This window comes from Coenobita brevimanus, chromosome 45 (genome assembly GCF_032717465.1).
Source record: "Coenobita brevimanus isolate Jiangsu-jjx chromosome 45, ASM3271746v2, whole genome shotgun sequence".
Taxonomy (NCBI): Eukaryota; Metazoa; Arthropoda; class Malacostraca; order Decapoda; family Coenobitidae; genus Coenobita; species Coenobita brevimanus.
Window position 1 is genome coordinate 29744098 of NC_136998.1, and position 12266 is coordinate 29756363.

The following is a 12266-nucleotide window of genomic DNA, read 5'->3' on the forward strand; positions in this document are numbered from 1 at the left end:
TTTCTTCCAGTTTCTCATTGTTATTCCCAATACCCCCCCCCCCACTGATCTTCATGCACTCTTTATTTGATATTCTCCTGATTGTGGGTTTCTTAGTTTTCGATCCATGAGTCATAGGGTTGTATTCTAACTGACTGTGGATTTTTCGCAATACTCCTGCCATAGCGATTTATTGTCAGTTACAGCTCAAAATCCTCTTGTATGTTACTAATGCAGAATACATCAACATTAAAAAGATAACTGTATTAAAACACACACACACACACACACACACACACACACACAGAAGACAATTCTAACGTGTAATTTGCTATGAAGCCTCCACTGCCACTCAGAAAACGACCCATAGCTGAGAGTAGCACGAGTTAAATTCTTTACGTACGGTGGAGTTTTCATGATGAAGGCTGATTAAAATCTTTCCATGTAGACTCTCCAACTCGAGGTTACTGTGAATCTGCTGTTGTCTCTAAAATCAACACGATGTCATATACAACGCCATTAAGGAAGAAATTCAATTTGAATAATGAGATTGTTAATCAAAGGTGGGTTATAGACTTCACAATAAATTCAGACAAAGCTAGGACAATAAGATATGAAAATATTATAAACAAGATGGGGCATCCAGACAGTACAACACCAGTCCCGACCAACTTGTCTAGGAGTCATAGATATGGCTTTGTCCTGTGGCCTTGACCCTCGACCGATTACTCTTAAAATTTAATTACTTCTTTCTTGCCTAACCTTTAACTCTTCCACCAGCTTTGGTTAATCTCAGATCATAACTGTTTGAGTTGACTGCCCAGGAAATCTGACCTTTGACCTTTCACTGTGACCTCTGACTGTTCTCAAACTCAAATCTCTTTTCCTTGCTATAACCTGAACCTTTCCACAAAGTTTGGTCTACATCGGGTAAAAACTGTTTTAGTTGGCCTTCCCATGTAACCTTTACCGTTATTGACCTACAAAAAAAAAAAAAAAAAAAAAAGCATCAGCAACAGGCCAATGGATGAACCCTATCTATTCCCCCAAGTTTGATCCAAATCAGATTAAAACTATAAGGGTAAACAAACAGCGACTAAGGATTTGATGGTTTAATTTACGATGGTTACTACAAATTTTGGATGCTATATTGTTAACGTGGGTAATGGTAAGACACTGAAAATAGCCTTCCATCTCATGAATATATCCAGGTCCTCTAAGTCAACAAATGTAAGACACAGAGGAGGCTTTCATGAATAACATCAAACTAATTATAGTCATTCGATGTAACTTCACACTCAGACTCTTGTGACTCACTCTTAGCTGAATAAAATCATTTGGGTTGAGCTGGAATACAATACTATTTGTTTTGATCGTATAATGCTTTAAGTTTCATGATCGAAAAATGTGAATTCTTAAAAGTACAAGCAATTAACTAAGCAATTTATTATAGGGAACATTTTAGTTGTCCAAAAGGTGAGTAAGAGCTTCAAGTTGTCCCATAGGCGGGCGATCCTCTTCTCTGGGTGTGGGTGTGTCAAGTGAGTGTGCGGTGAGGCGGGCCAGGTGTGTGGGTGTGTAGCCACGCTCGTTGGCCACGTGAGCTTCACCTCCCAGTGTCATCAGCAACCGTGCCTAAACCACACATCACACCACGTGTCAACAACACAACTCTACACAGCACTTAAACTTACAGATACCACTTCACATGTCAACAACACAACATATAATACATCACCTGAGCTGCCATTGCAATATCATAATGGCACATAATGCATGGACATTGGTCATGATATCACCGTGCCTATGGCGCATAGACTATGGGGCACTGACACATTTCGCTCCTCTCAGTTCCTGTCTAAGCACGCCTTGAAAACCACGTACAGGCTTCTTCCCAGGATTTCTTCAAAGAAAGGGTAGGCGGTAGGTGGATAGGAGGGGAAGGAATTTGAGGTGAAGTAACTAGAATTTAATATTTTACTTCTTTCTTATCTCTGTGCTAGAAGTATGCCAAAAGTAAGAGAATTAAAAAAAAAATGCTTTGATTTTTCGAAATGACGAATTTACCGCTAATTCACTGAAAGGTAAATTTGGTGACCCTGTGAGCGACCGATCCCCTCACCAAACCTCCTTTAGAGTCTAGACCTAGGATCACCCAATCACCCATTGCTGGACTGGGTACACACTTGCCGTTTGAAAAGCTAAGGAGAATATTTCGAATCTGAAATCTGTATACGTTCTTCATAGTTTAGTTTGAGAAAGTTTTGTAGTACTGCAATGTATCTAGTACGTAAAGGGCAGTCCCCCCATCGCCCCTGACCCATGGATACGGCCCTGTCTCGTCCTTTCTTTTAATGCTTTTCATACATAAACAAATCCTTGCTCCATACATTTGCTGCACCTATAACCTCAGTGTTTCTCCCTACTGTTGTGCTTTGTACGAGTATGTTGCACTTCTCTTCCGATCACCACTCTTCCACACGCATTACATGGTATATGCTCAGTAGGCTTATACTTTAAAACTAAAATGTGTGCATAACATTTTGTCCCTCCCTACCGTTATACAGCGGCATAATGCATTCACTTGACCACACTTGCCAGTCTTCATACAGCCATACCTCCTTTGAAGTACATGCAAGATCAACTAATCATTCTGAAGTATTATCTCCGCTCCTCTTCTTGGGGCACTCTTTTGGAATCCTGTACATTTCTGTCGCTTTCCCACGCTTCATTTTCTGTATTGCTTTCTCTATCCCCTCTTTACCTTCTGACCCTCCTTCATCATGGAAAACCTGACCCTACGAAGAGTTTTCATCACTGCCAGTCGGTTATTTAGATTTAAAAACTTTTCCTTAACGATCACTCGATCTGTTTTCACCTCATTAAAGTCTAGTAGGCCTACTGTTTCTCCATTCTCTCCCCTATTATCTCTCTCACATGCTTTCTCATTCTCTTCATATCAACTGTCTTATGTTATTAATGTCTCTGAAATCCTTTGACATATCTGTTCACCTTGTTTTTCGTGTGCTCTCCCTTTTTGTTCCTACGTCTCTCGCAGATTTAACTTGTATTCGTCTCACTCCCGTACACTTCCTCCTTGTAATTACAGCACACATTAGTGGCTCAGTGTATCCCTTAACCCCTTAGACCGTGTGACGTATATGTTATTCACTCTTTCCTCCTCCATGGTCACAAAGATAGAATGGGTATGAATAGGGTGGTGAAGGGAGCACATGAGAGTGGGTTTGAAGGTAGGTGAAGGAGTGAGAGATCAAGGAGACGATGAATGAACAGAAGTGACAAAGTGTGGAAGTAGAGAGTGAAACTGTACTGACAAAGGATAGAAATGAATCGATTATTATAGAGATGCAGATGAGAATGGATGCACCCCTATTCTACGCTTGATAGTCGATGGAATGGCTTTGTCCCATACTCAAATGATGACTTTGAAACATACCTACTGTGCTGATGTTTTGCCTGTGAGTGGAGCTGAGAGTATAGAAGGTTTGCGTGACGAGGGAATGCTTGTGAATGGCATTTATTTTGATACAGTGTTGGTTGATGCTTCTCACTCTTATTTTTAGATACTCACTCATCCCTTTTATAAGAGGGGAGCTGAACTACGATGATGATAATAATGATGATGATGATGATGATGAGGAGGAGGAGGAGGAGGAGGAGGCGGAGGAGAGGCTATATTACTGCATTATGTTTCTTTTCCAAAATACTGTTCTGTAACTCACTGCCCACCTTAAAAAATATATATATTATCTTCCAACATCCATTAACCACTTTCCCACGATAATAAGTGATTGTAGTTTATTCTCACTAACACCAGGGAATTTTACTTAGCTTAGGAGAGCCCCTGGTGGTAAAGGGGTAAGGAAGCTCCCTAATATCTCGTCCTCAGCAATGTATTCTTGGGTATGGTTGGTAAATAGCCTTTTGTACGTTAGGTATGCAGAGTATGTCGATACTGGAAGGATTTATGTAACACTTTTCCAGGACGAGTGATCTCCTAAACTGAATAAAATCACCTAGATGTAACAAGAAGAGTAGAAAATATATAAGTGGATTCAAGGGATCTACTTCTCTGGAGACGACAAAAATTATAAGGTAATCCGCGCCAGTAATCTAATTGTTGGAGGGGAAGAGTCAACCACCACTGGGTCGGAGTCTGTGTTGTACTGTCCTGCCTACAGTAGTATTAACTATAATTTTCCAATTTTCGTTATAGAGAGGAACTGGGATATATGTAATGGATTCTTTTTAAACTGACCAGAATCAACAAGTACGTGTATATATCTTGATACCGAGATGGGCTACGTGCTTTCTTTATTGTTTTCCTGCCTGGCTCATATCAGTGTATTATAAGCAGGATGCATGACACATAGCAAATAAATCAGCCACATCAAGCTCTTCATGCCTCTAAATCATCCTTGCTCATCAACCAATACCCGCATCAACATCAAAAGCATGGTTATTTGAATTCTGCCACAAACTTTTCCTTCGTTTAGAATTGTACTGTATACTCTTATGCCAGTCATGAAATAGGCTCAGCGCACACCAAGCACTCATATGTAGTGCTACCTTCAAGTGACTTTGATGAGTGACAAGCCAAATAGTTTCTAGTGGCCCAGAAAACGATTTACCACGATGGCCTGTAACTGTTTAACCAAGTAATCTCGTAGGTCAAGGTGCTCCAACCGAATGTGTTCCATAAGAGCTTACATTCGACGGATACTTCTGGTTTGCCACTCGAGGACGAGAGACTGGTCACTCCTTATGTAGCGATAAAAATGACTGGATGACATCTAGGTAGATTACAGTCATATACCAATGTTATGTAAAATACAAATTCATACTGTATACTTCTAACAAGATCTCATTATACTGTAGAAGGCAATTTGACGTAATGTGGTGGTTACATAACAATGCTGCGGCAGACTCGTTGCTAGGATATATGGTGGCAACACACGTGCCACCACAGCGCCTCCCTCTCTTTATCACATTCCCAGAGCCGCTCCCTGCCTGCCTGCCTGCCTGCATTCTGGCCGCCACCCCGCGCTCCCCCTCCTCTCCCAAGCACGGTCTTCCCCTCTCCAAGCAGCATGCAGCTTAAAGTGGTCTTGAACTTGATCTTGAACTCTGTGTTACGACATAACTGCGTCATGGCGGCGACGGCGGTGTATCGCGCATGCACTTCACATCCGCCGCCAGTCATGAGCAGAGGCGAAAATTGATCGAGCAACACAAAGGCGGGAGGAGGGAGGGCCAGCCAGCGCGCAGCCACGGTGCGGGGCGTCTGGAGGGAAAGTAGGGCAGGTGCGTGTCTGGCCGCCTCTCAGCCCGCCGCACATGGCAACCCTCCCACCTTCCATCCCTGCATATTTGACCACCTCACTGCAAAAACCAAAGCATCCATGGAACTGACCAGATAAAAAACTATTTTCTCACAATACTATGAAGAGAGGTTAGGGAGCTGACAACTGTCAGAGGAGGGAAGTGGGTATATGGAGACTTGCATTATTACGTGAAAGGGAGGGGCTGAGTCGATGGGGGGCGGGTGGAGGTAGGGGAGGGGGTGTTATGAAGGGAGCCGGGACGCCTCCAGGCGGTTGGGCCTCGCCAGCCGACGTTAAAGCTGCAGTGTCGTTTACTCGCCCTGCCTTGCGTATGGCCTGACCTTTTCCACCACGCCACACCACACTCGGTGTCTACTAGAGCCACTTATGTAGACTAAACACCTACTGCATATTACCTACACATTTACACAACCACGCAACCAAGCCATTGGCCAGTTTAATATGATAATTTAACCTAGTTTATCATCCAGGCACCTTATCCATTTCTTCCAGTATTACTTATTCACGAGGTTAAGTCTGTCCCCTTGCCAACCTAGTAACCCGGATATCTATGGCATTACATTACACCGAGTTAAAAGATAAACAAAAAAAATACAGTAACAAAAATACTCTTAGGTTACAGGTAATGAGAGCAGCGGCACCTCATCCTGTGCGACAGAGAGCAGCTCTTCCGGGCGCTGGCGGTTACGTAACCTCCTTTTGCTCTTTTCTACTGTGTTTGTTGATTAGAATATCATTATCACGCAATCCACTTCTTTCTTTGTCCAATTTGTCACACTAGAAAAATCATTTTTTTCTTTTAGTGCCAATAATGTCCCCTCCTCTACCATTCCGTTTAAGGAGTACAAAGGAAGACAAACAGCACCAGCTCTATTAGTCCTTCTGAGGCTGTTATACCGAATGTTGCAGTTATGTTTATATGTATGAAAGGCATTTGTATAGTGTACTTTATTACCAAAGTAATCATTATAATATGAGTCAAAGACAAGGATAGCCAACCTCTCACCAATCAATCCTTCACATCATTTATTGTCATTTCATTACTCCATCACTTCCCTTTCTCACCTCTCACTATTGTTTTCCTGGTCTTTCCTTCATAAAATGCTTACATTTCTCCATCCACTTTAACTTGGCCTAAAATTACCTTCTCTCCATCTTGAATACCGAGCTGTAACGAGAGATTAACAGTAGAATTTGGTGCTAGTCACGAAGTAGTTCCATGGGAAGGACACAGAGCCGTGGCATCGTCTTATTCTGGCAATGAGGCACGGGAATTAAGATGCAAATTGATTAATACCTGCAATGTTTCCTGCTCTGTGCTGCATTACTTTTTTCCTTTTACCCTGTCTCTTTTTCCTATTTCTGTGCCCCATCATTATTTTCCTTCTCTACCTCGTCTCTGCCTTCCCCTCCTCTGTATCTACCAACTTTCATCCGTAAATGGTGGATCCAGAGAGGTGGGGGGTGGGTCTTGGGAGTCCGAATTCCCTCTTTATTTAGCTGTCACATTATTTTCCCCTCTTCAGCTGTCATTTTCCTCTTTTTAGCTATACCATTGTTTTCCTATTTTCAGCTATGCCATATATTTCCCTACTTTCAGCTATTCCATAACATTTTTCTATTTTCAGCTGTCATATCATTTTCATGTCGTCAGAAGGAGTAAAGCTAGTATACAACTTGAAATAAGTAAACAGACTTATTGAAAGGAATTAGCAACTTATGTCATCCAGTACCTCTGTATATGCACTGGATCCGACTGATAAAGCTTTTTCATCAGTGTGTGTGTGTGTGTGTGTGTGTGTGTGTGTGTGTGTGTGTGTGTGTGTGTGTGTGTGTGTGTGTAAAAAGAGTTAGGTTTGTGAGGTAGATCAAGGATTCCTGGGGACTGAATGGTGAGTGAATGAGTGTCCGGTTCATTTGACTGTGCATGCTATTGAATAGCCCTTCGTCCCACGTATTTTCTCTTCACTTACTTTCTGGACCCTACCGAACCCCGTCCCTAGGTGGGAAAATAAGTCAAGATGATGATGAGCATGATGAGTATGATGATGATGATAATGGGTAAAGAAATATTGCTCCCTCCCCTCCTTTCCCGCTCCATTTAATAAGTACTGGATCCTCCCCTGCTGTTGTGCTCTCACGCATGTTACCCACCTCTCCTCGCATCACTGTTTCCCCTTTCTACTCTCATCTCTGTGTTCTTCATCCCCCTCCTGAGTTTTTTTTTGTGCGTGTGTCCTTTTCCCTACGCGACCACTATTGGCATCCCTCGCCCTGCTTCCTCCAAGGCTATATCGTTGTTTTTTTTTTTTTTTCGCTGCCGTTTATACGGTCCTCCGTTTCCAAACTTGCATTCTCGTATTCTCACCACAGTCGTGCTTCCTTGTCTTATGTTTCATACTTGTTCTTCCTTCAGTAGTTTTTCTTATTGTGTCCATTCATTAATCGTCTTCGTGTCCTCCGTGTCCATTATATTTCTCATAATCATATAAGAATAAGAAATGTGTAGGACCTACACTACTGGTGATCGTTCAAAGAATGTAGACGAGATTATTTATATATCTTAAGGCTTTGCAAATTGGAACGATATTATCTACATAACTTAAAGCTTTGCAAATTGCAACGATTTGAAAACCTTCCCCTTCTATTTTCTATCAGATTTCTTTATAAACTTTGGTGACTAAAGTAATATATATGATACGACTGCCAGTATAGGCTGCCGGATTTTAGATATTTTGGCCGAACTTTTTATGCATGGTAGAAATTAACAATTAATGTATAAGAAATTCTGAAAAAGCATGTAGATCATTAACTGCTATTGTTACAATCAGTTAGAGGTCTGCTGAAAACGATGATCATCGATTACTTGTATGTGTTCATTCAACCAATAAGCAAACTTCTCTTCAAGAAAATTCATAGCAAGTAGATACTGCAGTATGAATAAGATAATGCAGTTGCAGGGAACTGACCATGGAAGGCAGATGCAGAGCAAGTGCAGCGTGAAGAGGTGTGTTGCCTCCACTGCCCCGCTGATCCACCTGAGCACCTCCCTCCACCAGCACCTCCGCCATCCTCGCTGCATCACGCAGCACCTCATCTTTTCTCTTTCTGCAAGACAAATATCAGGCAATATACAGCATTTTGTTACTGGCGAATCAGACAGTAAGTTTATGGAATACATGTATTCATATGCAAGTAGACAGAGTGGTATGGAATGAATGAATGTAATAAAGTTGGGTGTTTTTGTCGTAGTCCCTCAAACCATTAGAGTCCAGCGTCACACAGAGGTGACGGATTGGGATTTTTTTTCCAATTATTAACTACGCGAGTGACGGTGTGGGACTTAATAAAAAAAAAATAATTAAAGTTTTCTAAAGTTTGTACCAATGAGTTTCGTGACCAGAAGCCAGTAAGCGAAGGGAGGTGTACTAAGTACCTTCCTCGCAATATCTGACGTGCAGAAATCCTGGCCTCAGTAGGGCTAAATCCAGGGTGACTTCGGAGTCAAGCCATACAAAAGTGGTTCTCGACTTTTTTTTTTTTTCTTTTCAAGTGTTCGCATCCCTTCGTTTCTCAGAGCAGCTTCTCATATCTCTTGTCAGAAATCAGTTTTAGATTCACTGAACATACCTACTTTAACATCAAACTGGTACTTTAGCAAGATAACACAATGACACAGAAGTACCAGTATCATAGAGTAGTTTAATACACTGAAAATACAATCAACCATGAAGACACTCTCAATGGCTAAAAGTTTTAATTTAACAATATTGTAATTGAATTGGCTTACGTGTTTCGCGCCCCTGGTTGAGCCACTGCCGTAGGGTAATAATCCAAGTCAGATCTACAGGTCCGCTCAGACTGGTGGACTCAGTTTGTTTCCCCCTGTCCCTGTCCACCAAGCAGTATAATTGGGGATCTGGAGGGAAACCGACTACTGAGGGTCATATTTTGGGGGGAGATTGGGACTTGACGGAAATTGTTGGTGTGGCTTAATGTCCCTCGTGCAGTCAACAGGCGTCATTCTAAGCCTTCTCCTAAAGGTCATACGAAGAAAAGGTCACACTTGGCCTCTTGTCAGGAATCAAGGAATGATATAAATAGATAAGGAGGCGGCCATACACTTGCAGTAAAGGTTGCAACCGTGACCTTTTACAAGATATAACTTATACCATTCTGGAAAAAAAAAAAGTAAACAGAAAATAAAAAAGAAAAAGGAAAAGAGAAAGAAAAAGTTACTGCTGTTTGGGTGGTGAGGGCAGGTTTATGGTTGGTTTTTCAAGTGACAGAGCTCCCACAGTCTGAATATTAAGTGGTGGGTGCGTAAAATTCAAGGTAGGACTAAGTCTCCTTGGTTACTAATGTAATTTTGTTTTACATGACAGATGCGAAGCACTCCCACATCTTTACTACTAGGTCGTATAAGTGAAATTCTGAGTTTCCAGATGAGGTAAGAATGAGTCTCTTTGGTGACTAACGTAAGTCTGCTCTACGTAAAAAACCTAAACCAAATACACAGCTTAAATTCTAGTAGTGTTTACATGAAATCTGATGAGCCTTAATTATGAGGTAGGAATGAATTATACTGGTTTCTGGTTGAACTGTGCCTCTTGTCTGACTACTCTTGGCCATCAGCTGAGATGAAAGGGGTTAGTAGTATTTGGCAAGTTTGAATAAATTCGTTATAGACAGTTTTCCTTAAGTAGCCACCCCCAGGAGAGTGATGCCAACCCAGTAACCACGCACTAGAGAGTGGGGTTCCGCGGTAAAGATATGCATGTAAAAGTCGTTTGCCTCGAGAGAGAGAGAGAGAGAGAGAGAGAGAGAGAGAGAGAGAGAGAGAGAGAAATGGATGGCTGTTTTTTTTTTTTTCTTTCTCTCGCACGCTCCATATTCACTCTATTGTGAGCAGTTCTTGACATATCACTATTAACCCTTTAGTCAGAGAATGTTATTTTCATTATATTCTTGCTATTGCCAGATTTTACTCAGGTTAAGACAGCATTGTAGCAGTGGAGGAGTTAAAGATGTTTACAGTATATCTAACACGTCCTGTTCGAGAAACCTCTCTTATGCAAAATAAAATCGTCAGATGGTACAAATGAAAGGGTTGATCTAACTCCCCCGTTCCCTCTCCCACACAACTTCGGAACTATCCCCCCCTCTCTGCGAGCGTGATTTTTTTTTTCTTTTTCATGATTCCGATCTGCAGTAGCAACAATTACTATTGGTTCTCTCTCAGATACCAGTTCCAGCTTCTCAGATTCCCCTGTACTGGCTTTGGTTTTCCATTTACTAATCATGGGTTCTATCACTGTGACTTTTCGTCAGTGTTATGCCACTGTCTGATATAGAGGGATCATCTGAAACCCCAGAAACAGGCAAGAAATAGAAGGGCTTACACTACCCCAAAATTGCTGATTCCTCACTTGGCCAATCATAAAGACCTACTGAGGGCGTGGTCAACCAAGTTCTCTTACTCAGACCAGCAACAACTGCATCACCTCGGCATAAGGGATGTGCGAGTACTTAGGAGAATCAGAGCACACAAGCATTTGTATCCCCCTGTCACCCGGCCCTGAGGTTATTTATATTTCTCGATCTCCAGATGTTGAGGTAACGCGTCACTTATCACTCTCATTAACAAGTAATGGATTTCAGTCACTTAATATTTAAATAAATGAGGCTTTCAACACTATTGCATTAAAAAGTTGTAGGCTTAAATTACCCAGCGCTGAGGTAACAATCACCCAGCACTCTATTTAGGAAAATTTATCGCCCTTAAATATCTAATGTTAGGAAAAAGAGCCACCAAATGCTTTAATGAACTTTATCATCATCATTATAATCAGCATCATCATCCACTCCCTTGTTATCATCGTGTTTTCCCTTGTACTCATCCTCGCCTCATCCTTAAAGGGAACTTTGCCCTCTAAATGACATTGGCGCCTTCGTTCTGAGGCTGGTGTCATACCAGAATTCCTGTTACAAAAGTGGAACCTGTGTCTGGAAAAGCAGATGTGTGGTGAACCACATCAAAGTGACACACCCAGGAAAATGACTTACTCGAGGTCCTTCAGGAAGACCTACCACTCTTGAGCTAGGAAGCTAAAGTAGGTAGCAATGGACTTTGAATCTCTACCATCTATTTTTGTTACTTCCATGCACATATCCTCGTAATTCTATACATAGACAGTGCCCATTAATTCCTAGTTTCATGAAAGGCATAGTAATACTGCCTATCAGGTTTCCGTTATTATAACTTGTACAGTTAAACGGTTCTTTCGATATTTAGTCTAGCCACTTGTATATCAGTCTTGACAGTCATGCTTTCGCTCCAGGAACCTGAGACGTTTTTAGTTCTCCATGATCTGAATTAAAAAATAAACAATCATGATTATGTCATGTAACTTGCTATACTTTGGTGATAGAAACTCCGTGTGCAAACAGCTAGATAAGGAGTTTATTACGAGCTCACAACAAAATAGTCTGCCCTTCTTGAATGTCTGCTCTGAACTGACGCAATGGCGCCGTCTTCCCAGGCGTGGGGCCCTGGGAAAGCGTGCTAGGTCAGCAAGTTTAGTGGGGGCATGTATGCATTGGGGGGGGGAACATATATACATCGGGGTAGACATATTGTGGAGGGGGTACAGTCACTTTCAGTAGTTACTTGTCCTTGTCGTGTGTTTATTTGTTACTTCAAGTGTTAATTCACTTGCATTTAAGTATACACATCGCTCGGCTGTCTTTTCATCCAACAGTCTCAATGGAAGTTGAAATATAAGCTAGTTTTAAGCAGTAATTTTATCTCAGGCCAAGCATCTTCTGCATAAATCAGTACTGGCATACAGATATGACTACATCACCGTCAACCACTTCTGCTGCCAGTACCTCATACTAGGCACGAAAGAGGGAATAATG

General features: G+C 41.7%; 1 protein-coding gene across 1 annotated transcript in view; it reads right to left on the reverse strand.

The window, feature by feature from the left end:
- Positions 1-1440: 1440 nt before the first annotated feature.
- LOC145398477 (uncharacterized) overlaps positions 1441-12266 on the reverse strand; it is a 32876-nt gene continuing 22050 nt past the window's right edge. The window contains exons 9-10 of the mRNA XM_080271354.1: positions 8315-8453; positions 1441-1614 (exon numbers count right to left, since the gene is read on the reverse strand). Coding sequence (XP_080127480.1) covers positions 1441-1614; positions 8315-8453 — 313 coding nt within the window. The remainder of the gene's footprint in view (positions 1615-8314; positions 8454-12266) is intronic.